The sequence below is a fragment of the Grampus griseus genome, assembly GCF_964374135.1.
Source record: "Grampus griseus genome assembly, chromosome: 14".
NCBI classification, from domain to species: Eukaryota; Metazoa; Chordata; class Mammalia; order Artiodactyla; family Delphinidae; genus Grampus; species Grampus griseus.
The window spans coordinates 48,682,477-48,707,412 of NC_139008.1; the positions used below are offsets into that span (position 1 = coordinate 48,682,477).

General features: G+C 40.0%; 1 protein-coding gene across 1 annotated transcript in view; it reads right to left on the bottom strand.

Moving 5' to 3' along the window:
* Nucleotides 1–24,601, bottom strand: part of SPTLC3 (serine palmitoyltransferase long chain base subunit 3) — a gene marked incomplete at both ends in the record, with an annotated part of 125,259 nt that extends 100,658 nt beyond the window's left edge. The window contains 2 exons of the mRNA XM_082671639.1: nt 2,978–3,160; nt 24,494–24,601. Coding sequence (XP_082527765.1) covers nt 2,978–3,160; nt 24,494–24,601 — 291 coding nt within the window. The remainder of the gene's footprint in view (nt 1–2,977; nt 3,161–24,493) is intronic.
* Between the last annotated feature and the right edge of the window lie 335 nt (nt 24,602–24,936).

The window sequence follows — 24,936 nt, forward strand, 5'->3', positions numbered from 1 at the left end:
TAACTAAATTCTAAATGTATGTGTTAAATATTCTAAGAGAACCATGAAAAAAACAGTGACGGATATATTATATATAACTTCCTAACAGGGACAAGGAGAAAAAGGGGAGGGGGAAGGGTAAGCTGTGACAAAGTGAGAGAGTGGCATGGACATATATACACTACCAAACGTAAAATAGATAGCTAGTGGGAAGCAGCTGCACAGCACAGGAAGATCAACTCGGTGCTTTGTGACCACCTAGAGGGGTGGGATAGGGAGGATGCGAGGGAGGGAGATGCAAGAGGGAAGAGATATGGGAACATATGTATATGTATAACTGATTCACTTTGTTATAAAGCAGAAACTAACACACCATTAAAAAAATAAATAAAGTTGTACTAGTTTCAGGCTTACAGCGAAGTGATTCAGTTATACATATATATATATATATATTCTTTTCAGATTATAGGTTATTACAAGATATTGAATATAGTTCCCTGTGTTATACAGTAGGTCCTTATTATTTATCTATTTTGTATATAGTAGTGTGTATTTGTTAATCCCAACCTCCTAATTTATCCCTCACTGGCTCTTTCCCCTTTGATAACCATAAGTTTGTTTCTATGTCTGTGAGTCTATTTCTATTTTGTAAATAACTTCACTTGTATCATTTGTTTATATGCCACATATAACTGATATTGTATGATATTTGTTTTTCTCTGTCTGACTTACTTCACTTAGTGTGACAATCTCTAGGTCCATCCATGCTGCTGCAAATGGCATGGTTTCCTTCTTTCTTAGAGCTGAGTAGTCCTAACTCCATCTCTTAAACCTCTCTTGGCCTCGCCTATTATCACCATCCCTATTATCACTACCCTGGTCCCAGCCCAAGGGCTCATCTAGATTTTTTTTCAAACTGGACTTCTGCCTCAGCCTCTTAACTGGTTTTTTTGGCCCCTATATTGTCCTGTAAATCCATTTTTTATAGGGCAGTGAACATGATCTTTCTAATCTGCAAATCTGCATTCCTCTGCCTGAAATCCTTCAATGCCTTCCCATTGTTCTAATAAATGCCCATGGCTTATAAAAACCCATTATAGTATGGTCCCTGCTTGCCTCTCAAGCAGTCTTTCTCCCCACATGCTCCCACTCTCACTCGCAACACTCTGGTCATTAGAATTCATTGGTTCCTTAAATGTACAATGCTTTCTCTGACCTCTGGGCCACTTTGCATCACATTTCTTCTCCCTGAAGACTCCTTCCAGCTCGTCTTGCCTCACCCTTTGCCTTACTACTTACTCTTTAGCCCTTAGATGTCAATTTAACTTTCTCTTCCTCCCAGAAGTCTTCCCTGAACACCAAGTTCAGGTTAAATGTTTCTCTTTGCTTCCTTGATGTCATCTACTTACCGCTATGGTACCTCTTACCAAATTCCATTGCAACTGCTTTTTTTTAATGGTTAGCTCTCTGAAAGCAAGAACCATTATCTGCCTTAGTTATTCCTATATTCCAAGACTGTAATACAGTGCCTGGCACAAGATACATGCTCCAAACAAACCTGACTTGATTAGTGAGTTAATGAATGCTTTGACACAAGCAGTGCCCTCTTCAGAGAGTGTCTTCCTTCTCACCCTTGCTCACTAGGCAAACTCCTGCTCACCGTGCAAGCCCCAATATCATGCCTTCCTGACTCCTTAAGAGAATCACAGGGCACAGATCCCTGTTTCCTTTGTCACCTTCCGCCCCATCATCACTTTTTATCATTTGTTTTGCTGGTGAGTCTGTTTTGTACACCAGACTTCAAATTCTCTCATGGAAAGACCTATAGTTTCTTCTCTATTAGCCTCCATTACTTGGTAGACAGCATATACTCAAATACTTGCTAAAGGTAGGAGAGAGTACAATAATAAAGCTGGGCCTGATTTTCTTCTGAAGGTGATATGCTTGACTTAAGGTAATTGCAAAATAAGTGTTCTACATGATTTGTTCATGGTTATGTTACGGTAACAAGAGTTTAGCTTACCATGGGTACTAGTCACTAAGTTACAAGATTTGAAGTTCTCTCATCACATTGAAGTTCATGCCTTACCTATGTTCTTTGCTCAGATGTGTTCAAGGCTCCATCATGTGGAATAATCTATGGCCACAATCGTATATTCCAAAGCAAGTTTTAGGAAAAAGAGATTCATGGCATCATAAATCATTTGAACCAATTTTGGAAAACATGTTAAAAGGATGCAGGCTGCTCACAGGTCTCTTAATATTTTCCAGGTTGTCCTGTTAGCTCTATGTGAAAAGGGGATGATGTAGATTTTTATAAGTTAATTATTGAAAGTATCTAGATCAGTGGTTCTACACAGGGTGATTTTGCAATCTGTGAGGAATTTGGCAATGTCTGGAGGCATTTTTCATTGTCACAAGTATGTGGGAGAGTGCTAATTGCATCTAGTGGGTAAAGGTCAGGGATGCTGTTAAAATTTCTACAATGCACAGGGCAGTCTCCCATATCAAAGAATTATCCAGTCTGAAATGTCAGTAGTGCCAAAGTTGAGAAACTGACCTAGATGAAATAAAAGTCCCACATTTCACTCAAACACTCTTTCCTCTTCCAGGATAGAACATAAATAATACTCAACTGACACCTAGAAGACCAGAATAAAGTTCCACTCATGTGTCCTCACTCTTATATTTTGATTTTTCACCTTTAAAATGCTATTTTAATATCTATATCATTATAAAAATTAAATATGATAATTTACAAGAAAACCTTTAGTTCAGTCTGGCAAATAGTAGTTGCTCAATAAATGTTTGTAAAAAACAAGTGCGTGAATACACAGGGAATGTTTGGGGGTTTATGGGGTGCAGAGGAATAGAATTTACCCTGGATAGTTCCTGAGAGTATCACTCTTTTTAGGATCTGTACACACATCACCACTTGTGAGAACACTTTACAGAAGAATTGGCATTGACAAAGACCCAGGGAGGTGTTCATACGTACTTTTTGCTTTTCTCTCTCTATGGCTGCATTGCATTTTTCTATTCCCCAGTTTCTCAAAAAATCTCTGAGATAGCCAAACAGCGTTCCAATTCCATATCCCAAGTAAGTGAAAACCATAACATGTAGAGGTGCTTCCTCAAAGGATTCAACCATTGGCTTATAAAAATTTGAATTTCCATTTTGCTGAAAAGACAAAAGAAAGTGGAAAATTACTACTCTTCCATTACAATAAACTATGATATTAAAAATTTTGGACTTTTGACCTTTTACCTTTCAAAGAACATATTTAAGATTTGAAAAACTGCTTGGAGAAAATTGGAAACTGATCATTGAAGAGGGTAATCAGCAATGTACATTTTATTTCACAAATCCTAATGAAATAATTAATTCAGGCAAAAATTCTCAACAGATTCTAAATCCATTAAGTGAAAAATTAATAAGGAATAGGGTTTTTGCAAGATGCCAATGTATAACCCTATTAGTTACTCCCCAAACACAAACTTGGGGTTACACCTCAGCCAGGTGATCAAATTACATCACAGATGTTAGAACAACTCACCACTCTATGCTCTTGTTGTGATGTAATATTTAATACACTGATGACATATTTAACCTGAATTTAGTCAAGCTCTAATATCTGACTTCCATTTTACAAGAAATATCAGGTAAATGACTTCATGAGGAAACAGATAATCCACAATGTGGGACTTTTTATATGACAATTGGCTTGGTCTTTAAAAGCAAAACATAAACAAGTGGGACTACATCAAACCAAAAAGCTTTTGCACAGCAAGAGAAATGATCAATGAAATGAAAATGCAACCTACAGAATGAGAGAAAATATTTGCAAACCATATATCTGATAATAGGTTAATACCCAAAATATATAAGGAACTCATACAAGTAAAAAACACATAATCCAATTAAAAATGGGAGGAGAACCTGAATAGACATTTTCCCAAAGATGACATCCAAGTGGCTAGCAGTTATATGAAAAGGTGCTCAACATCACTAATCATCAGGGAATGCAAATTAAAATCACAATTAGATATCACCTGACACCTGCTAGCCTGGCTGTTACCAAAAAAAAGAGAGATAACAAATGCTGGTGAGGATGTGGAGAAAAGGGAGCCCTTGTGGACTGCTAGTGGGAATGTAAACTGGTACAATCATTATGGAAAACTGTATGAAGTTTCCTCCAAAAATTAAAACAATTACCATATGATCCAGCAATCCCACTTTTGGGCATATATTCATAGGAAATGAAATCAGTATCTTGAAGAGATATTTGCACTTCCATGTTCACTGCAGCATTTTTCACAGCAGCTGAGATACAGAAATGATCTAAGTGTGTATTGACGGATGAATGGATAAAGAAAATGTGGGTTTTGTACACACACACATGAATATTTTTCAGCCACACAAACAAAAGAAAATTCAGTCATTTGTAAAACATAGATGAACCTAGAGTATGTTATGCTAAGTGAAACAAGCCAGACTCAAGAAGCCAAATACTGCCTTATCTCACTTATATGTGAAATCTAAAAAAGCTGAACTCACAGAAACAGAGAGTAGACTGGTGATTACCAGACAGTGGGTGGGGAAAACAGGGAGGTGTTGGTCAAAGGGTACAAGCCTTCAGTTATAACCTGAAGAAGTTCCGGGGAGCTAATGTACAGCATGGTACCTATAGGTAGTAATATTGTATAGTATAGTTGAAATTTGCTAAAACAGCAGATCTAAAGTGTTCTCATCACATGCAGACACACACACACACACACACACACAGGTAGGTAGGTGAGGTGATAGATGTGTTAATTAGCTTGATTGCGGTAATAATTTCATAACGTATACATATATCAAGTCACGTACACCTCAAGTACATACAACTATTAGTTATTAACTATACCTCAATCAAGCTGGAAAAAAAGAGAGTAAAGAGTGGGGGAGGGAACTTAAGAGACACCCAAGTGCACTGTGTATTCTTTCATTAGATCCTCTTTTTCTGTTGTTTGTAAAAAAAACTGGTAAAAAAAACATATTTTGAACAACTGTGGAAATCCAAATGTGTACTGGAAATATATATTATTGAGGAGTTAATTTTGTTAAGAGTGAGAGTAGTAGTATAGTTATGTGGGAGGATGCTTTAATCTTTGTCAATGCATGCTGAAGGATTAAGGAGGGTGAAGTGTTATAACAGTTCTAATTTTCTTTCAAATGGTTCATCAAAAATTAAACACATACATAAAGCAATTTTGGGAAAATGTTGAATCTAGATGGAGGTTATACGGGTGGGTGATTGTTATATTATTTTTTCATTTTTCTGCATGTTTGAAAATTTTCATAATAAAAAGTCAAAGTAAATATTTCTCTCATTTATTTTAGGTGTCACCATGCCGGTGGAAAGTAGACTTTTAATATCAAACCATTCTTATTCCTGCTTAATTGATTTTCACATGGTAGCTCAATGTTTGCTCAATGCATTAGTGAATAAATTATTCTTAACACTACTAATTAAGTTTTCATCTTTAATAAATATTTATACATTTATTCATATTTTTATTCAACAAATATAATACAATCCTTGGATTCCCTATTTCCCAATGAGATGATCCATAAGAAGTGTTTTGACCATTTTTAGTGATTTACAGTGTCATTTGTCTACTAATACTTAATTTATTAATTTAGCTTACACATATATATTTTAAATGATGTATTATATAAAAATTATGTTAATTAGAAATAATGTTTTTGCTACTCTCATACTGTAAGCACTATTAGATTCCACAAACACAGTTTTCTAGACTATATTGCCTTTATTTCCTCTATTCTATTTGAGATGCAGTATTTTTGGAATCTGTGTGACAGTCCCTGGAAGTTTTATCCCAAGCCACAAAATATGTGACAATCAAAAAAACAATCTATCTGATAGATGAATATTTTTTATTTATATTACTTGTTTTTAAAGTAACTTTTAAAAAGCCCTTTTATAATGAGATTTTACACTTGAATTGCTCAGTCAAAAGCCCACAAAATATTATTAAATCTTATTAAAATTCCTTAACTCCTTATTATCCATTATATCAGTGTTGTAACTGAGCAGGGCCCTATGCGGCCTTCCCAGAATAGACCCATCCCATGTCATCCACCTGCTGTTTTTCTGTAGGAAAACTTTAGTCAAAGAATAAATTTAATCAGAGAAGTGAGAAAATGCAGAAAGGAAAACAGTCAAGCAAGACAAAATAATAATACTTTAGTCATTAAACAAACTCAAGGACCTTTAGTTCTTCCTCAAGGACTATAGATAATATTCTGAGCCATGTCCTTTGAGCTGTTTTGCAGATACTGAAGCCCCCAGCAGGTGGGAGAAGTTAACTGTATGCTGCCCACAGCACGTAGACTCCAGACCAGTTGGAACCAGGAGGTCGTTGATGCTGATTCCTCATTACCTCACCACCGACCAGTCAGAAGAACGACCATGAGCTGACCATGCCCTGCTTTTTGAACACTGTAAGACTTCTCACTACCCCTTCCAGGATGGGACACACAGTTTGGCAGGCATTAGCCCGCCGTGACCCCCTTTGCCTGGCAAAGCAATAAAGCTATTATTTTCTACTTTACCCAAAAGTCTGTCTCCACGTTTCTATTCAGCACCAGAGCACAGAGGCCGCGTTTTGGCAACAATGTCTTCTCCAGACAAACCAAGCTAACATTAATGGATGTTGCTTTTGTCTAATATCTTCCCCAAATGCTACCGGGTGGTTTAAAATAATTAAAGTGAGAGAGCATTGCATAATATGAGGTCTTGAATGGAAGGTGAAGGAAAGAATATAACAAATACCTTGTATTTGGGAACATAGGGCACTAATTGGATGTCTTGCATGAACCATCAACATGCTAGGTTCTGGGAATTCCAAGATGACAGACCCCGTCCCTGCTCCTGAGTTCTTGACCTCCCTCTATGCCCTCACACCAGTCGTAGGTCTGATGGATGGCCAATCTTCCTAGTCTAGTGTGAAACTTTGGCTCCCTTCCTGGGTTCTGTTCTGTCTGTGACCTTTGAACTGCATCCATCTCTAGCATGCCTGGTGACTTCCTGGCCCAGTTAAGCTCCACCTTCTGGTTCTTTCCACATCATGGGGATACCCAAGGGGCTTACCTCCTTCCTGGAGTTGTCCAGACTCTAGCGAAAGGGGCTGAGAGCCTCATGAAAGAGGTTTGACTAACTTTTGTGACTGGTTCGGTATGAGGTCAAGGAAGAGGTCATGACAGTATCTGCGAGGAGTGTTATAGGAATGTGGATAAGAAGAAAGCGGAGATTAGAAGGAGGACTGCTTGTGGGGGAAGACAATGAGTGTGCACGGGACCTGCTGAGTTGGGGTTGTGTCTGCTTGCGTAAGTGGGGGTATTTGGGGGCAGTTAGAGATGCAGGAAAAGAGAAAGGCCTAGCTGACGTATACGATCTAGGACTCAACTACTCTGAGGCCCAGCGTGAACCACGGTTAAAGGCAAATGTGATAAAGCACAAAATAAAAAGAAGAGCAGGAAGCTTGGGACCAAAATTTGGGACCCCCTGATTTTAAGGGCACCGTAGACGAAGAAGGGTGAGTGAAGGGCATCCAGTGTGGGTGACTTCAGAACCTTGATTTAATGTGCTCACAAATGAACCCCTTGGGCTGACTTAGAGGATGGCTAAGTCACATAGGCACATATAAAAAGAGAAACTTCCAGGACGTTCAACGCCATCCTGTGAGGATCGGTGGGTTTTCCTCTTTTCCTTACCTGGCCCTGTAGCCAGGTAACTGTCCTTTTCCTAACTGTCCTCTGCTGCCCCCCACCTCTCACCACCACCCCACACACATAGACACCTTGGCTTGCCTAATATCCACTGTTTAAGACCCAGTTCTGGCTTCACTTCTTTTTTTTTTTTTTTTTTTTTTTTTCGGTATGTGGGCCTCTCACTGCTGTGGCCTCTCCCTTTGCGGAGCACAGGCTCCGGATGCGCAGGCTCAGTGGCCATGGCTCACGGGCCCAGCCTCTCCACGGCATGTGGGATCTTCCCGGACCGGGGCACGAACCCGTGTTCCCTGCATCGGCAGGTGGACTCTCAACCACTGCGCCACCAGGGAAGCTCCTGGCTTCACTTCTTAAAAAGATCCAGGCTAGGTGTTATCACTACAAAATACCATTATAACACTCACAACATTGTATTACAATACTATTTTTAGGAAGAAAAAGTTTTTAATAAAAGGACAGAAAATAAAGGATCACTTGCAAAAAATAATAGCTTTTATTATCTCTCACTCAGGCCTTCTGAATATTTCAAATATTTTCACACTATTGTCCATTGTGGTGGAGACTGGCTGTGCATCAGACCATTTCCCTCTCCTCTTTCTCATGGCCAGGCTACATGCCCCACGTCCCTTGCAGACACATGTACGACTGATCAATGTGAAGTTGGTAGAAGTGAAATGTGCCATTTCTGTGCCTGGCCCACAAGAGCTTCTCTCACGATCCATCTCTTTCTCTCTCTCCCCTATTGTCATCTGAATTCTGATGGCCAAGGTGACCTTGGAAGCCACACAGCGTCGTCTGCAGAGCTTTGTCAGCCAGGTGCCCTGAATTACTGTGTGGAGCAGAGTCTTCACCTCCTCCCCCTCCAGCTTCCTGCCACTGCCCATAAGACTTAATATGAGTGAGAAATAAACTTCTATTGGGTTATGCCACTGAGATGTGGTGGCTCATTTTTTATGTCATCTAGTATTACCTTAATGAATAGATACTATAAGAATTGTGTTAAAATTCTTTCATGTCTAAATCTTGTTTAGAAGCGTTTGGAAGAAGTCTGAGAACTGAGTTACCTCCCCAAGCAAAAGGGTGCATCAGGACCTGTCTGCACTGGCCAACATTCAAATTTAAATCTGGGGAATGTAAACTGGTGCAGCCACTATGGAAAACAGCATGGAGGTTCCTCAAAAAACTAAAAATAGAACAACAATATGATCCAGCAGTCCCACTCCTGGGTAATTATCCAAAGAAAATGAAAACACTGATTTGAAAAGATATATGTACCCCAATGTATGAGTCTCTCTCTCTCTCTCTCTCTCTCTCTCTCTCTCTCTCTCTCTCTCTCTATATATATATATATATATATATATATATATATATATATATATATATATACGGAATATTACTCAGCTATAAAAAAAATAATGAAATTTTGCCATTTGCAACAACATGGGTAGACCTGGAGGATATTACACTTAGTGAAGTAAGTCAGACAGAGAAAAACAAATAATGTATATTCTCATTTATATGTGGAATCTAAAAAAGTAAAACAAATGAATATAACAAAACAGAAGTAGACTAATAGATACAGAGAACAAACTAGTGGTTACCAGTGCAGTGGGGAGGGGCAAGATAGGGGAAGGTGATTAAGATGTATAAACTACTATGTATGAAATAAATAAGACACAAGGATGTAATGTACAGCACAGGGAATATAACTGATATTTTATAATAACTTTAAATGGAGTATAAGTTATAAAAATATCAAATCATTATGTTGTACACCTGAAACTAGTATAGCATTGTAAATCAACTGTACTTTAATTTAAAAAAAGATAGAATGGGATCATCAATCAGTCAATCAATAAATCTGGTGAAGTTGTCAAAGATTCAATTCTTGAGTTATTGAGCATCTCTGAGTGTTAGGTGGTGCATGACAGAAAGAAGTACAGAAGTCAGCGAGAGAGACAGACAGATTATAAACATGGAACTTTTTGAGGGGACAAGTTCTTTATGTATTAACTACTCCAACCTTTCTTTGTAATGATGCCCAAGTTCAGTCGTTGAGAGGCTCAGTTGCTTTCCCATGGTTTTCCCATCCACCACCAGAGAAGTTAGCAAAGAGGTCAGGGAAGCCCACGAAGAGTCCCACCTTCCACACTTCCAGATTGGGAAGTCAGGGATTCACAGAAAAGGGAGGATGGCTTGGAGAGGACTAAATGGAGTCCCTAGCAGTGTGCCCCATGAAAATCTGTTGTAGGACTGAGTGAATGAGAGAGAAAAAGAGAGCCAAGACTGGAAAATGTTGAGGAAGGAGGTGAGGGCCTTCCAGGACAGGAGAACCAGCATGGGCACTTGTTAGTGAGTAGAAACGAGAGGAATGGGACCATGCAAGGACTTCTGGCTGGACCTCATGTGTTGCCTGCTTGGAGATGTGGTGTGTAGTGCCTGCTGAAATTGAACAGGCCTTCTCTGCAGGATAAGTCAGACTTTCTGTTTCAAAGAGCAGTGAAAAAGAAATGCAGGGAAGAAAGATTTGTAGGATCCCAGGATCCTACCTGGGATGACAGCTGCGGTGGAGGCCCTAAAGTCAGTTGGACATAATTGAACTTTGGAACAAAGTGGCTGTCCTTCACCACCCTGCAATGACTGCAATCTTCTAATTTTACTCACAACCAGCTGGATCACTTGAGAGGCACAGAGCTTTTCTGAAGTTATCCTGATAAACCAGAGAAAACAATGCATTGTTGCTTTAATATCATTGAAATTAACTACTACCTACTACCTTCTTGTTCAGTTATGATGTTCTCAGTCCAGGTGAGAACAGCGCTTATCTCTGAGGTGCTCAAAGCTTTTGTGGCCATGATTTTATTTACTTACATGATATTCCTAAGAGGTAGGTTGTGGATAACTGTAATAGAATTAGAATTATCTTCACTTAATAAGATAGTCACAGGGCATTAGGCAATTTCCCCAAGGTTATAAAGCAGGCAAAGTCAGGATGAAGTTGAATTTCTAAAGTGCACAGCACCAGGGTTGAATCAGAAAGAAGCTCTAAGTTAGATCTTTGAGATGTGACAGATTGGAACATGTTTCAGAAATAGCCATGGGGCTGACTCCTTGTCCTTCCCAGGTGGATACTGGCAGCTGTCAACACTCATGGGACGGCTGACTACCATGTGCTTGTACCTGTGCTAGGCACTGGGTCATTCAGGTAGTTTCTCTTATGGCTTCCATCCCCATGGAACTCATGGACTAAGGTGGGGATAAAACGTGTGTACAGAAATACAACTCTTCAGGATTAGAGAGCAAGAAGTCTCCAGTGGCAACATCCCAGAAGTCTAATGTCATTCCATATTTATACATTTGTTCATTTTTTCCCTTCCTTTATTTATTTACATTTTTAATTGCAGTACAGTTGATTTACAGTGTTGTGTTAGTTTCAGCAAAGTGCTTCAGTTGTACACACACACACACATATATATATATATTCTTTTTCACATTCTTTTCCATTTTAGGTTATTACAAGATATTGAATATAGTTCCCTGTGCCATACAGTAGGTCCTTGTTGGTTATCTATTTTATATATAGTAGTGTATATCTGTTAATTCCAAACTCCTAATTTATCCCTCCCCCCACGTTTCCCCTTTGGTGACCATGTTTGTCTTTTATATCTGTGAGTCTATTTCTGTTTTGTAAATAAGTTCATTTGTATCCTTTTTTAGATATCACATATAAGTGATATCATATGATATTTGTCTTTCTCTGTCCTACTTCACTTAGTATGATCATCTCTAGGCATATTTGTTCATTCATTCATCCAACAAATACATATTGAGTACCTACTCTGTGCTAGCTGCTGTGCTCTGTCCAGGTGACACAGTGGTGACCAGGAAGGACAGAACCCCTGACCTCATGACACTCATAGTCTATATGTGAACCGTCCAAAACAATAATCATTAGCCACATGTGGCTACTTACATTCAAACTAAAATCATTCAAGTTAAATACATTTAGAGATTTAGGTTACAGTTGCATGAGCCACATTTCAAATGTTGGACAACCACACATGGCTGGTGGCTACCTTACTGGGTGGGACAGTCACACAGTATTTCCATCATCACAGCAGGTCCCGTTGTTCTGAGGTCTGCAAATTATGGCCCACAAGCCATATCTGGCCTACCCCTTGCTTTTGCTATTTTCTTTCAAAATAAAGTTTTATTGGAACACAGTGACACCCGTTTGTTTATTGCTGTCCATGGCTGCTTTCACACTGCAAAGGCAGAGTTGAGTAATTGAGACAGGGACTTCGTGTCCCAAAGAACTGAAAATATTTACTGTCTGGCCCATTACAGAGAAAGTTTGCCAGCCCCTGGTCTAGATGGAAATACAGACCAGAGCAAATACTTACAAAAAGGGAAATGAAGGATAAGTCAGGGACCTATGGAGCGGATAGGATGGGATCTGGCCTAGTCCAGGAAAAGAGAAAGGCCTCCCTAAAGAAGATGATGCTTAAAATAAGATCTGAATAGTCAGTAGGAGTTGAGGAGGTGCAGTGTTCCCAGCAGGAGGAAGAACCCAAAGAACTGTGGGGAGGGAAGCGGGTAGGGTGGTGGGCTGGCAGGGGTAGTGAGGGGGCAGGCATGGCTGTAGGTCAGTTCTAAAAGGGGAACTCCATCCACTTTGTCCATCATTAGTACTCCAGGGCTTAGAAGGGCATCTGATACGAAGTAGGTATCCAATAAATCTTTGATGAATCAATGGATGAATCAGCGAGGAAGTTGTGCAGAGCTCGTAAACTGAGCTTAGGACCATAGCCTTGATCCTGACAAGGGAAGCCATTGACGAGCTGTAAGCAAATGCCGGTCTAAAAACCTGATCTGATACGTGTTTTCAAAAGGCCCCCTGCAAAGCCATGCATGTGAATGGGTCTTCAGGGAGCCCTGACATACCAATGATTCACAGTGACTCATGGCTGTATGGTCGGTAATTTTGAGAAAGATAAATATCATATGATATCTCTTACATGCAGAATCTTAAAAAAGATTATACAAATGAACTTACTTGCAAAACAGAGCTCACAGACTTAGAGAATGAACTTATGGTTACTGGGGGAAACAGGATAGGGGGTGGAGGGATAGATTGGGAGTTTGGGATTGACATATACACACTGCTATATTTAAAATAGATAACCAACAAGGACCTACGGTATAGCACAGGGAACTCTGCTCAATATTCTGTAATAACCTAAGTGGGAATAGAATTTGAAAAAGAATAGATACAAGTATATGTATAACTGAATCACTTTGCTGTACACCTGAAACTAACATACCATTGTTAATCAACTATAATCCAATATAAAATAAAATAAAGTTTCTCTTGTATCCCTTGCAGAAGAATATTTGATGAAACATACTCGCTCCATTGATCCTGAACTTTTGAACCTATGATCAAAAATCAAAAGGAAAGTGTTTCCTGAGCTGCATGAGAATGAACCAACACCAGAGATGTGCTTTGCCATGGGAGATGTGCTTTGCCATGGGAGTGTACTGTAGCATCTCCTTCCCGTGCCAGGCAGCTGATGACTCATAGGTGAGTTAAAAAAAGGGTGGGGCTCTGGAAGCACACAAAACGTGGTTGGCTGAGCTCAGGGGACTGAACTTGGATTAGAAACAATGGTTTTTCTCTTTGAATCAAATTGAAACAATTTCTTCTTGCACCTTGATGATGCTGAACTACCATCTCTAGACCCCAACCAAAACTTCTCATCCCCTAAACATGGACCAAAGAGTGTCTGCCATTCAACAACCTGAAGGAGCAGAAAATCCCCCTACCCAGAAAGAGAGAAAGTTGCCGAGGATTCCATTGTTCTTCCTTCCCTGTGTGTTTATCAGGATTTGGCTCATGGCTGTACAGACCTATTCTCCTTGCCTCCTTCCCTCCTCTGCCTATCACCCTATAAAACCACTCACAATTTATGCACATCAAGAGCAGCCTAGGTTCATCTTCAACCTATAACCTGACTCATCTTTTGCTTGCCTTTGAAGACAGAATGTGTCCTTAAAGAGATGATGCTTAGTTGAATGTATACAGTTTTTTTGGCTGGAATCTTTGGTGTTCATGGAAGGCAGAGCATATTTGATTTTCCATGAAAACATTTTGCTTCTTGGGAAAGTAAGCATAATGTCTCCAAACAACCAATTGCCCAAGAGTATGACAACATAACAATTTGTTTCTTTGCTTCCAAAACATCTGATAACATCCATGGTCACAGCTATAATTATCTGATTAACTTTTCTTACGTGGCATATAATGTTGAAAAAGAATTAACTTCTCCCAGAGTAGTGCTAGCCTTGACTAATTTTTACCTGTACTCCTGAATCAACCATTTAAAAATTCCAGGCATTTTTTTTTAGCCATCATAATTTATGAGCCTTAAGTAATGGCTGGGTGCAAGGCATGGGTCATCTGATTGGTATAAAGATTAATATTACACTTAAAAAGAGAAAACTGACATTCATGACCTATTTATTTCAGCCATTGTCTCATTTTCCCAGGTCACTATGTGGAGAACTTCTGTATCTTAGTCTGTAGACACCTGATTCAGTGGTTTTGCAAAGAACTGACCGATGGGAAGCACAGCCCCATAGACAAAATGCCAGCCCCTTTTGCATAAACTTACAAACCAATCCGTCAAAACTTACGTCGGTTTCGAGATTTTCCCAAGTACCCCTAAGTTATTTGCATGGTTTGGCAAAAGCTGTTATTGCCAAGGGCTCCTTCGGGGTTTGTTTTGGATTCTGTACTATGAAAAGCAGTATTGTGTAGAGGCTCTAGAAACTGGCAGTGGACAGGTGTGCGTCTTGCCCTGGATTGGCCATTTTGAGATATGGGCAAGTGTGCCTCAGTTCTGTTCTCTATTCTATTAAGTGAGAAATGTGTCACTAAGATCTAGAAAATGAGATAACATGCTTCTCTGAGATCTGAGATCATTTCTACCATGATTATTCCAGTATTTGAGATGATCTGGAGCCTAGTTTCCTTCAGACTATCAGAGTAGGTGACTGGGAAACATGCCATGTTGCAAGACCTAAGAATCCTTAACGCATCATCAATGTCATTGCCTCGGGGAGACTCAGCAAAGGAACCAAGAAATTAATTGACTTGTGCTCCCCTGCTGGGTCTGGAAGCAAGCTTTCATGATGGCCTGTGTTTGAAAATGAAGTTGAGGCTGTACAAGGGCTCAGAAGAAGGTAATTCCGGGGAGTACACATGCTACATGCCGTGAGGATGTAAAGACAAAGGTCAATGATTTTTAAAGAAAGATTTATAGGAAGTTGTGCTGTCTGGTGTGCCAGGTAAAACCACTTTGCTGCCTGGCTATGGAAATCTAAGGTAGAAACTAACATTTTACAAGACTTTTAGAATCTTACAGATTTCTAAAAATTACTAAAACTGACTCCCAAATCTGCTCTTCTGAGTAAGTGTAATAACCAAAATAGCACTTTTTCTCTTGCTGTGAATTAATCTGCTGAAGAATAGAGGTGCTGATTTTTTTTTTTACTTCCTACCTGTTCTTGTAAAGGAACAGTTGACAGAGTTGTATGCACTGAGTAAGGGCTTGAAAAATACCTACGTATCCAGTCCTTTGAGACATTCCTGAACTTAGAGTTAAAAATGTCTGGGATTCTTGTCCAGCTCTGTCCCCATCATCCATGTGTCTTTGGTCTCATTATCTTTCTTAGCTCTGTTTTTTTCATCCCAAAATGGGTCAGTAGCACTCAATACTTCACAGCATTGCTGTGAGAGTCCAATGAGACGTTGGATATAAGGATCATTATAGTTGATGCTGAAGGTTAAAGGGGCAAAACGTTGGTTGCTTTTTAAAGAAATCATTCTAAGCCATGCATGCGCCACCATATTTACTTCTTACAACGACTCTATTGGTCAGGCACTACTATTATCCTCATCTTCCAGATAAGGAAACTGAAGCACAGAGATTAAGCTGCTTGCCCAAGGTCATAGAGCGACCGATGTGAAGCTGAAATTCAAGCCCAGGCAGTGCGAAGGGGAGGCCGGGCTCCCAACCTCTATATGATGGTTCAGTTTACTAGGACAGTAGGGCAGGAGATGGCAACCATTTATGTGATATTAGGGGTCAGAAAATCCTCCTATTACTTGCCACCTGTGTGGGTGATTATCTGACCTCTTTGAACCTTGGGTCCTTATACGTGAAATTTGAAAGCGATAGGTGAGAATTCACAATACTTCAAAAAGCGTAAATACGTGGTGGGACCTTGTGTGTGGCAGCAATCATTAACTGTAATTAATACTGATTTCTCTGACATGCTTTTCTAAGATAAGCAAAGAAGGAGGCTTTCTCCACGTGGCTCTTATTTTGGGAAATACGAGAGGTCTTTACATCTTCCATGAGACAAATGCAGCTTTGCATCATCAATTTTGAAATTGAAGCTAAAGAATTTGCAATAGCAGATACCACTCTGAGCCATCAAATACTGTAGTCCCTGGCTGTTTGCTTTCACAGGTTGGAGGTTTCAGAAACAAATGCACCTTTCCAGAAAGGGCCTTGGTCTGGGTATCAAGAGACCAGAGTGGGGGAGGGTGCCTCACACTGGTGTGACCTCTGAGACAGTCACTTCATTTTGTTGAGACTCATTCCTCCATGTGTAAGAAGACAGAGCATGGTATGGAATTTTAAGAATTTCTACAGTGAGTTCCCTTCCTGCCAGCTGGATTATACTCCAGACAAAAAGGGAAAATGGCTCTTGAACCCGTCAGATTTTAGGTGTACAACAGGGGAGTTTCTCGAGTGAGGTAGCCTCCTGCTGAGTCTTTCATCTCATAGATGAATTTACACTTGATTCAGCTCACGGTTTTATAAAATTTTTGCACAGTCAAAACTATACAATGAAACCTTTCCCAGCAAGAAAAATCGAAAGGTAGTGTAGGTCAAAATTCATTGAATGGAATTATCTGCACATTTTGCCTCAAAAGAAGAAAAAAGAAAGAACGATGGACAAATATTGAAATCTGGTTAATAATTCACATGTGGAAGAGTTTAGGGGTGAAGTCTATTGATTCTCCAACTTTCTTTGAAATGCACCAAACATATGGTTTGATGGATGAATAGAGAGACGGAGAGACAGACAAACGTGTGATGAAACAAATATAGTAAAATGTTAACTGCAGTTTCTAAGTGGTAGGTATATGAGTATTCAGTGTAGAACTCTTTAATTTTTCTGTAAGTTTGCAAATATTTACAATAAAATGTTTGAACAAAAGGCTTTTTTTTTTTTTTCTAGTGATAAAGACATAGACCCTGGGGTCAGTCTGCACTAACTAGAGGTTTAATCTTAGACAAACTCACTTAACTTTTCTATGACCAGTTGCCTCATATAAAAAATAGGGATAGTAATAGCATTAAAGTCACAAGGTTGTGGGAATCAAATAAGTTTGTATTTAGAAAGTTCCTAGCATATAGTGTGATGGAAAATTTGTTAAATGAAATTTTAAAAATCATTTCATATACAGGGTTATGAATGGGGAAGCAGATTATTCTGATTTTTCTTGGACATTCAACCCTGAGAATGCAGAATTTTATTAAAACCAGATGACAGGTCTATATACCTTGAGGTATTAGTCATTTTCCTTCTAATCCAGGCATATTTCATCTCCTATTAAGAGGCAGTAGAATCATCAGCATAAATCAATAATATTTAATTTCTATTTTCATCTCCTTCAAAAAGTTCCACCTCCTTAAAGCATATTCCCTGACCCCAAACTTAGAGTATACATAATATCTGGATATTGATATAAAAACTCGTAGTTACCTGGTCACACAAAAATCTAGTGATTTAGTGATTTTTAAAAAGAAGGCAGTGAATAGTGGTCATGTTCTCCAACAAAGGGTGGGAAACCTTTAATTAATATTAGGTAAATTACTAATAAATTAGTAATTAATCAGTGTATTAATTAATAAGAGGTTATACGCTTTGAAATCTGCAAGAAGCTTGTGTATCATATGAGTGGGGCTTTTCAGTCTTTTAAAGAACCAGGCCTGTGAACAGCAAATGGCAATTGAAATAAACAAAACAAACTGAAATCCGAGTTTTAACAAACACTAGATTAGTAAAAACAGGTAGTCTTTAATCATTGCACAACTATTATTGAGCACCTATTGTGTACAGGCTCCGGTATATGTTCTGGGGATTTGGCAGTGAGATAGAAATCTCTGCCTGGGTGGAATTCCCATTCTAGAGCCAGAGGCAGACAATAGATAGGAAATAAATTCAAGTGTGTGTGTGTGTGTGTGTGTGTGTGTGTGTAGATGGTGTTAAGTACTAAAGAACCAAGCAAGATCAGGAAAGGGAGTCAGGAAGAAAGTATGTTGCAATTTTTATAGGATTGTGAGTAATATTTGACTTGAAAGAAGGGAGGTGCAGGCACCTGGATTTCTGGGAAGTGCAAATGGGGGAGGATGTGGGAATGTCCTGAGGAGGGAGGATGCAGGGCTGCTGGAATACACTGAGCCCTGGGAAAAAGGAGATGAGTCAGTGAGGATCAAACCATGGCTCCTTGTGGTCACTGTAAGAATTTCAGCTTTTACTCAAGGCTAGGATACAAAAGGCCATGAAACGTTTTCACTTACTAGAAAACTCTCTAGAGCCCTCCCTGCTGTAGAAGTTGTCTGAGGCAATCCTGCCCACAATCCTGGCTTGTCCTTTTTTTCAGCTGACCCAGCTTGGACATGGTAGTGAGGACACCATCTTGCAGGCAAATCCTCCTGGCTCAGCTGTTCTAGGTCCAGCCAATTGAGGCCCCAGATATCCTGGAACAGGGAAGAGCTGTCTCCACTGAGTCTTTTCTGAATTCCTACCCAGTAGAATCCATGAGCATAACAAAATAGTCGTTGTTTAATGTCATTCTGTTTTGGGATGGGTTGTCACTCTGTAATGAATAACTGGGACATAGGGAAAAGGCATGAGGCTCCCGTAACAATCAAGGTGAGAGACAGTGGTGGCTGAGACCAGAGTGGTTGCTGTGGGGAGGTGAGGAGTGGTCAGATTCTGGATATCCTGTGAAGGTAGGATCATGAATTTGCTGACTCATTGAATACAGAAGGAAAAAGTCATGAACGATACCCAGGTTTTTGGTTTGAGCCACTGGAAGGATAGAGTTGTCATTTACTGAGATGGGAAAGACTATAAAGGAAACACGTTAGGGACAGAGGGAGGGAGTATTGGGGGCTCAGTTTTGGACATGTTAAGCTGGAGATGCCTTTGGTCATCCAAGCGAAAGATCAAGGAAGCAGTTGGAAATGACATATATATATACACACATACACGCACATACACACAGCTGCACATATATACATGTACATATAGTAATGAGACAAGGTCAGATCATCAGGAGAAATCTGCAGTTAGAAAAGAGAACGGGTACAAGGACTGAGTCTTGGGGCACTCTATTGTTCAAAGATCAAGGAGTTGAGGAAAACCAGGAATAGACACTGTAAAGGAACAGCTGGTGATATAGGAGGGTCATAACTTGGAAGCCAAGAGAGAAAAGGGCTTGAAGGAGGAGGAGTAATTACTTGTGTCAAGTGCTGCTGACAGACCAAGTAAAATGAAGCCACCATTGGATGAGGGAATTCAAGGATTTAAGACTATCATTTATTGAGCACCTATTACATGCCAGGCATTGTACTGAACGGTCTTACAATAGCAGTAGAGGGGTAAGAGCTGCAGGCAGACTTTAATAGATAATAGTCACTATTTATCAAGTATCTACTACACATGTGATAGTTACTGGGAGTCTTACATACACTCTCTTATCCAATCTTCACCTTTGCCTTGTGAGGTATGGATCAGAGCCGTGATGCTACTTCCCCAATGTGGCACAGCTAGTAGGGAGCAAAGCTAGTATTCATACCCATTTCTGCTGATGTCAAAGCTTGTCTTCCTGCTATCATTCTTCCTTAAGTGGTTCCCTGGGAAATCCTGAGGGGTGCTGGGATATGAAAAGCCACCAGGAAAGAAATATCTTCCTGGGGAGTTCATTTATACTCAAGGTTTTCAAGGAGGATATAAAAGTAGTTTTATAGTAAAATAAATATTATTAAAATAGTATTATAAAGTGGGGTACAAAATTCTAATATACATTTTTAAATAAATTAATACATGTGGGCTTGTGGTCTGAGTCACTTTGGCTTATGTTTGGTTTTCTCTCCTTGGTAGATCAATTTATGAATCCCTTTACCCTGTCTTCTCTGGAAAGCCTGATTTGTTGGTTTTTCTGAGCAGGGTGTGAGAGCTGAGGTTCTTAACCTGAGGATCTGAGAAAGTCAGGAAACACATGAATCCTCTACGTGGAAAATTCTGTAATACAGAAAGTATCTATCAGCTTCTCAAAGGATTTTTGACTTCCAAAAGGATAAGCTCCACATGGCAGAGAAAGAACAGTCAGGTATAAGTTGTAGTTGACTGGATAATCATAATTTACACATAGCCTTTTCCTGGGCAACTTTTGAAGGCCCAGTTATACCACGTCTAGAGAATAATAATGGTGACCAAGCTATATGAGTGCATTGTCTAACAAAAGGTTTGTGTGTCACTTCCTACAAAGTCTGAGAGGTGAAGTTTGAGCAGTGAAATGGTATCAGTTCTATGACATTTTGTCATCTAATATTTGAAATCAGGTTTAGTCAGAGAAATCTAGTACAACTGGTTGGGTCATAATTGTTCCTAAAACTTCCATACTCCAGGATCAAGTATTAATGTAACAACTCAGGAAAATTAAGATGTAAGATACATCTATTGCTTTTAGAAAATATAAAGTAAGTCTAAATTAAGAAGATCCAAATTCCCTGAATCACTCTATTTATGACCACTTATTTTTCTCATCCTATTTGCCTATAGTTCAGAGATTACAGATTTGTGGCTGGTAGCAATGTCTCATTGAACTCTACACTATTGGAAATTTGAAGCATTAGATGCCAATACTTTAAAAATCAGGATATTCTCTCTCCCTCCCACTCCATCTGGATTTCCAGTTTCTTTTGAAAATCATAAGATCTGTCAACATAGGACCTGCTTTCTCTCATGGTGACAATGAGCTTTGTTCAGGTAAACCCATGCTTACCACTTCCTGTTGTCCACACCAGGCCTTACCAGCCTGCTGGGCATTTGTAATCTTAACCTCTGCTGTAATCAAATGATCTTCAATGTGGTTGAAGCAGGATTTAGAGGGAACTGTGATGGATGAAGTACATTGTGGAGAACAATTCTGAATACTTCTCTGAACTATGTTCATAGTGTTTGTTTGTTTGTTTCCAAAGGTTTAATCTAAATTGTGAATTACTGGGCCAATGACTTTCTTTCTAATATGGTGGCAACAACTTCTTCTCACATGAATTTACAGGTTGATATACTTTAGAATTCCAGTAAAACTGCATTAGTTCAGGCCAATTGAGACAAGTTGACAATACTTAGTAGAAAGATTAAATCAAGTGTATTTCAAAATAAATGTAGTGGATTTCTTGAGAGTAATTAGGTTAACATCAATCTACCCCTACTTGTGTTTCTAAAGAGAATCATTTTCTAGGAAACTTTAACCAATAGATAAAATTAATTTATAATTGGCAGATATTAAATATACTTTAAAACACGTATTCATTTAATTAACAAAACATCTGAACCAGAACACATACATGCTTCTTTGCCTGCTCTTTCTTCATAGATAAGGCAACAAGTTTCAGACCTCCTCAGATTGAATAATTACACTTCAGTTTTGACAGCATCCAAGTGATTGTGCTTTTGTATAGTTGATATTTGAGTTCATTGTATTTGGTTTTACCAGCCGGACACTCATCTTAAGCATACAGTCCTTATGCAAAACACAAAACAAAACACAACAAAAGTGTAAAGCTTAGGGAAAGGCAACTTTGCCAAAGATTGATGGCCAAAACAAACTCTTTCCTCAAAATGAAAGCACTGAAAATGGTTGTAATGAGACTGTACAATGATTTTTCTAGGCATTTTAAAGAAATAGAATATACATGTGTTTACATGTTTATTGTTGCTTAGCAAACCACCACCATACTTAAAACAACAATCATTTGTTTGCTTGGGACTTCCGTGGTGGCACAGTTGTTAAGAATCCACCTGCCAATGCAGGGGACACGGGTTCAAGCCCTGGTCTGGGAAGATCCCACATGCCGAGGAGCAACAAAGCCTGTGCACCACAACTACTGAGCCTGCGCTCTAGAGCCTGCGAGCCACAACTACTGAAGCCCACGTGCCTAGAGCCCATGCTCCACAACAAAGAGAAGCCACCTCAATGAGAGGCCCACGCACCACAGCGAAGTGTATTTCCCACTCCGCCGCAGCTAGGGAAAGCCCGCACACCGCAATGAAGACCCAACGCAGCCATAAATAAATAAAGATATTAGAAGTCTGGTAAGCAAACCCAGCTTAAAAAAAAAAAAAAACCAATCATTTGTTTGCTTAAGGATCTGTAATTTGGGCAGAGCCCAGTGGGGACAAGTCATGTATACTCCATGAAGTATAATTGGAACAGATAGACTCCAGGGATGGAGGATCCACTTCTAAGATAGCTGACTCACACAGTTTACAAGCTGGTGCTGCATCTTGCCTAGGCGCACAGCAAGGATACCTGGTTTCTCTCTACTTGGGCTTCTCTTGAGCTGCTTGGGCTTCCTTCAAATGTGGTGGCTGGGTTCCAAGAGTGAGTGTTCTACAAGGACTGGGTTCAAGCTTCAAGGTTTTTGGTAAAGACTCAGTTTGTTTAAGGTCCTCAAAGCAAAATGGACTAAAACCAGTGATTAAGGATCATGATAGTAAAGACAACTTCATCTATATCACAGAGGGGAAAACAGGCCTTTGTCTGCCCGACTTCACTAAGAACTCAGCAGGGTTTCTTCTTTCTGGAACATACTTTTTAAGCCATAATTGAGACTCTCAGTGGGAGCCAATTTCAACTAAGTAACACCTAAATATATCTGAGCAAATAGGTTCTGGATGGTTCTTCCTTCAGAAAGAGCTGTTGGAAAAGGCAGTAGCCTCCCTGGTATTTCCTGCTGCTCTTAGGGAAGCTTCAGTGTCCAAAGATATTCACAGTCTTGTAGGAGCACTTAGTAATGAACCTTTAGGATCCTGGCTCGTGTCCTTAGGAATGGTTGTAACCATTTAGCTAAGTCTCTAACCTCAGACACTAGAAGGTGGTTACAAAACCAAGACAAAGTAGAGAGAGAGAGAGAGAGAGAGAGAATGGCTTTGAGGGCATCTCTACCCAAATGAGAGCCTTCAGGGTCATAATGGTCCAGAGGGTGAGAAGGCCAGTGGCCAGTGTTACAGCCATTTTAGGGGCAAAGAGTGTCTTGAGTGGTAGTGGTCTGATTCGATACAGCGATGAATAGATGGTGGGTATTAGTATGATTGCCCTCGTGCAAAGAATGAGAGTTGAGTATTTTCTCTTCACATTATACTCATCTGCGAGAGACCAGACCTGAGGTTTTAGGTAGACAATTCCAAGGCTAGGGCAATGTCTTTTGTTAAGAGGGGAACCTATTTGGGGGACCACAGCCTATTCACACACAACCCAGGCTCCAGAGTGCCCCCCCCACACACACCTCTTTCATTCCACTGAACACACAAATTTCCTTCACTGAATGGTGGGCTGGCCCCCAGCCAGCTCCACCTGTCCTGTGATCTTAGAACAATCTCACTGCCCAACCTCCCCACCCCTGACCCCAGTTCTCCCGCACAGATTCCTTGCCCAGCTTCTCATTTTGCAATGGTGAAGCTGCCTGTTTGGCTATGCTAACCTGCTCCCAAGCAGGTGAACTCACCCCTGCTGCTCAGAACAGAGGACCTGGGCATCCAATGGGAAGCTGGCAATGGCCAGCCTGTTCGTAAGCAGCTTGCAGACCCGGCTCCCTCTTTGAATGAGCTGACAACATTTCTTGGGTTCTTCCCCTTCCTCAGTACATTCCCCTCAAACATTCTGTCAGAGCAGGAGCCAAAAATTTTTACAAAAAGTATCACATGGGAAAACAATTCAAAGTCTGTTTGGTTCCTGTGTGCAGCCTGTAACAATAAGCCGCACTTTCTGAAGTGTCTTAAAAAGGAATGCTTGTGATGTCAAGTTTCAAAGAAAGACTTTGGCCCCGAATCAAGCTGTAAGCTATGACAAGGCCCCACCAAACACCAAAAAGAAGTCCCCTTTTAATCCGAGAGGCACTCCTCACGTACCAGGGGAAAACCTACTCCACGTAATCTCAGCAGCGTTTACTTTCACTTCCTCTTTTTTCCCCTATGAAGTTTGATGCATGCAGTCTGTTGTGATTTCCTGATAGACTGAAATTTAGCTGGAGAGTTTCAGCCTTCATAACTGTTTTCTCCAAAATGCTTGAGAGAAAACAAAAGTCTAGCAGGGACGTTTTTATGTTAAGGGTTTAAGGCTCTTGGATCTACGTGTGTCCTGTCTTGTACAGAGAAGAAATTCCCTCCTTAACCCACATCCAAACTTTTTAGTAGCCAAGCATTTGAAATTAGCTGAATTAAGGAGTCAAAACACAGAAAACACTTCCTGCCAAGAACTTTCAGCTAGGACAGCTTCAAATAGCTTTACAACAAATATTGAAATGTTCAGGTCTTTCAGAGTAAGGGGGAGGGATTGCCTCTTACCTGGGCTTCTTTCACCATCCCGTTCCTTGTGCAGTTTTTTCTGTGACAGTGGTCACTCTGATTGTGAAGTGTTCCATTGCAAATAGCACCACCTCCAGGATCAACCATTTGTGTGAAATTGATGGAAGTGGCAGATTTTCCTCCAGAGGCTCTTGGCAAGCTTGACTTTTGAAGCTGGTGAGGGAATGGGATAAAGCACTTCAGACTGAGTGCTTGAAGGAATCCTACCAATCAGGCTTTTCCAGAAGAAGAGCGACAGCCTATCTTTTGGGAAGATCTTTCAAGCTAAAAACAAATGATTACCTTTACACTCTTGAAATCAGAATGTGGCCTCCATGGTAACAGAACTGCTCCTGAAACTACAAAGGAGATTGCCAGCTCCTTGCCTGGACTGAGGCAACCAGGAGGCTGCAAAGCCACTGGCAAACTGTGAGGAGGCCAGC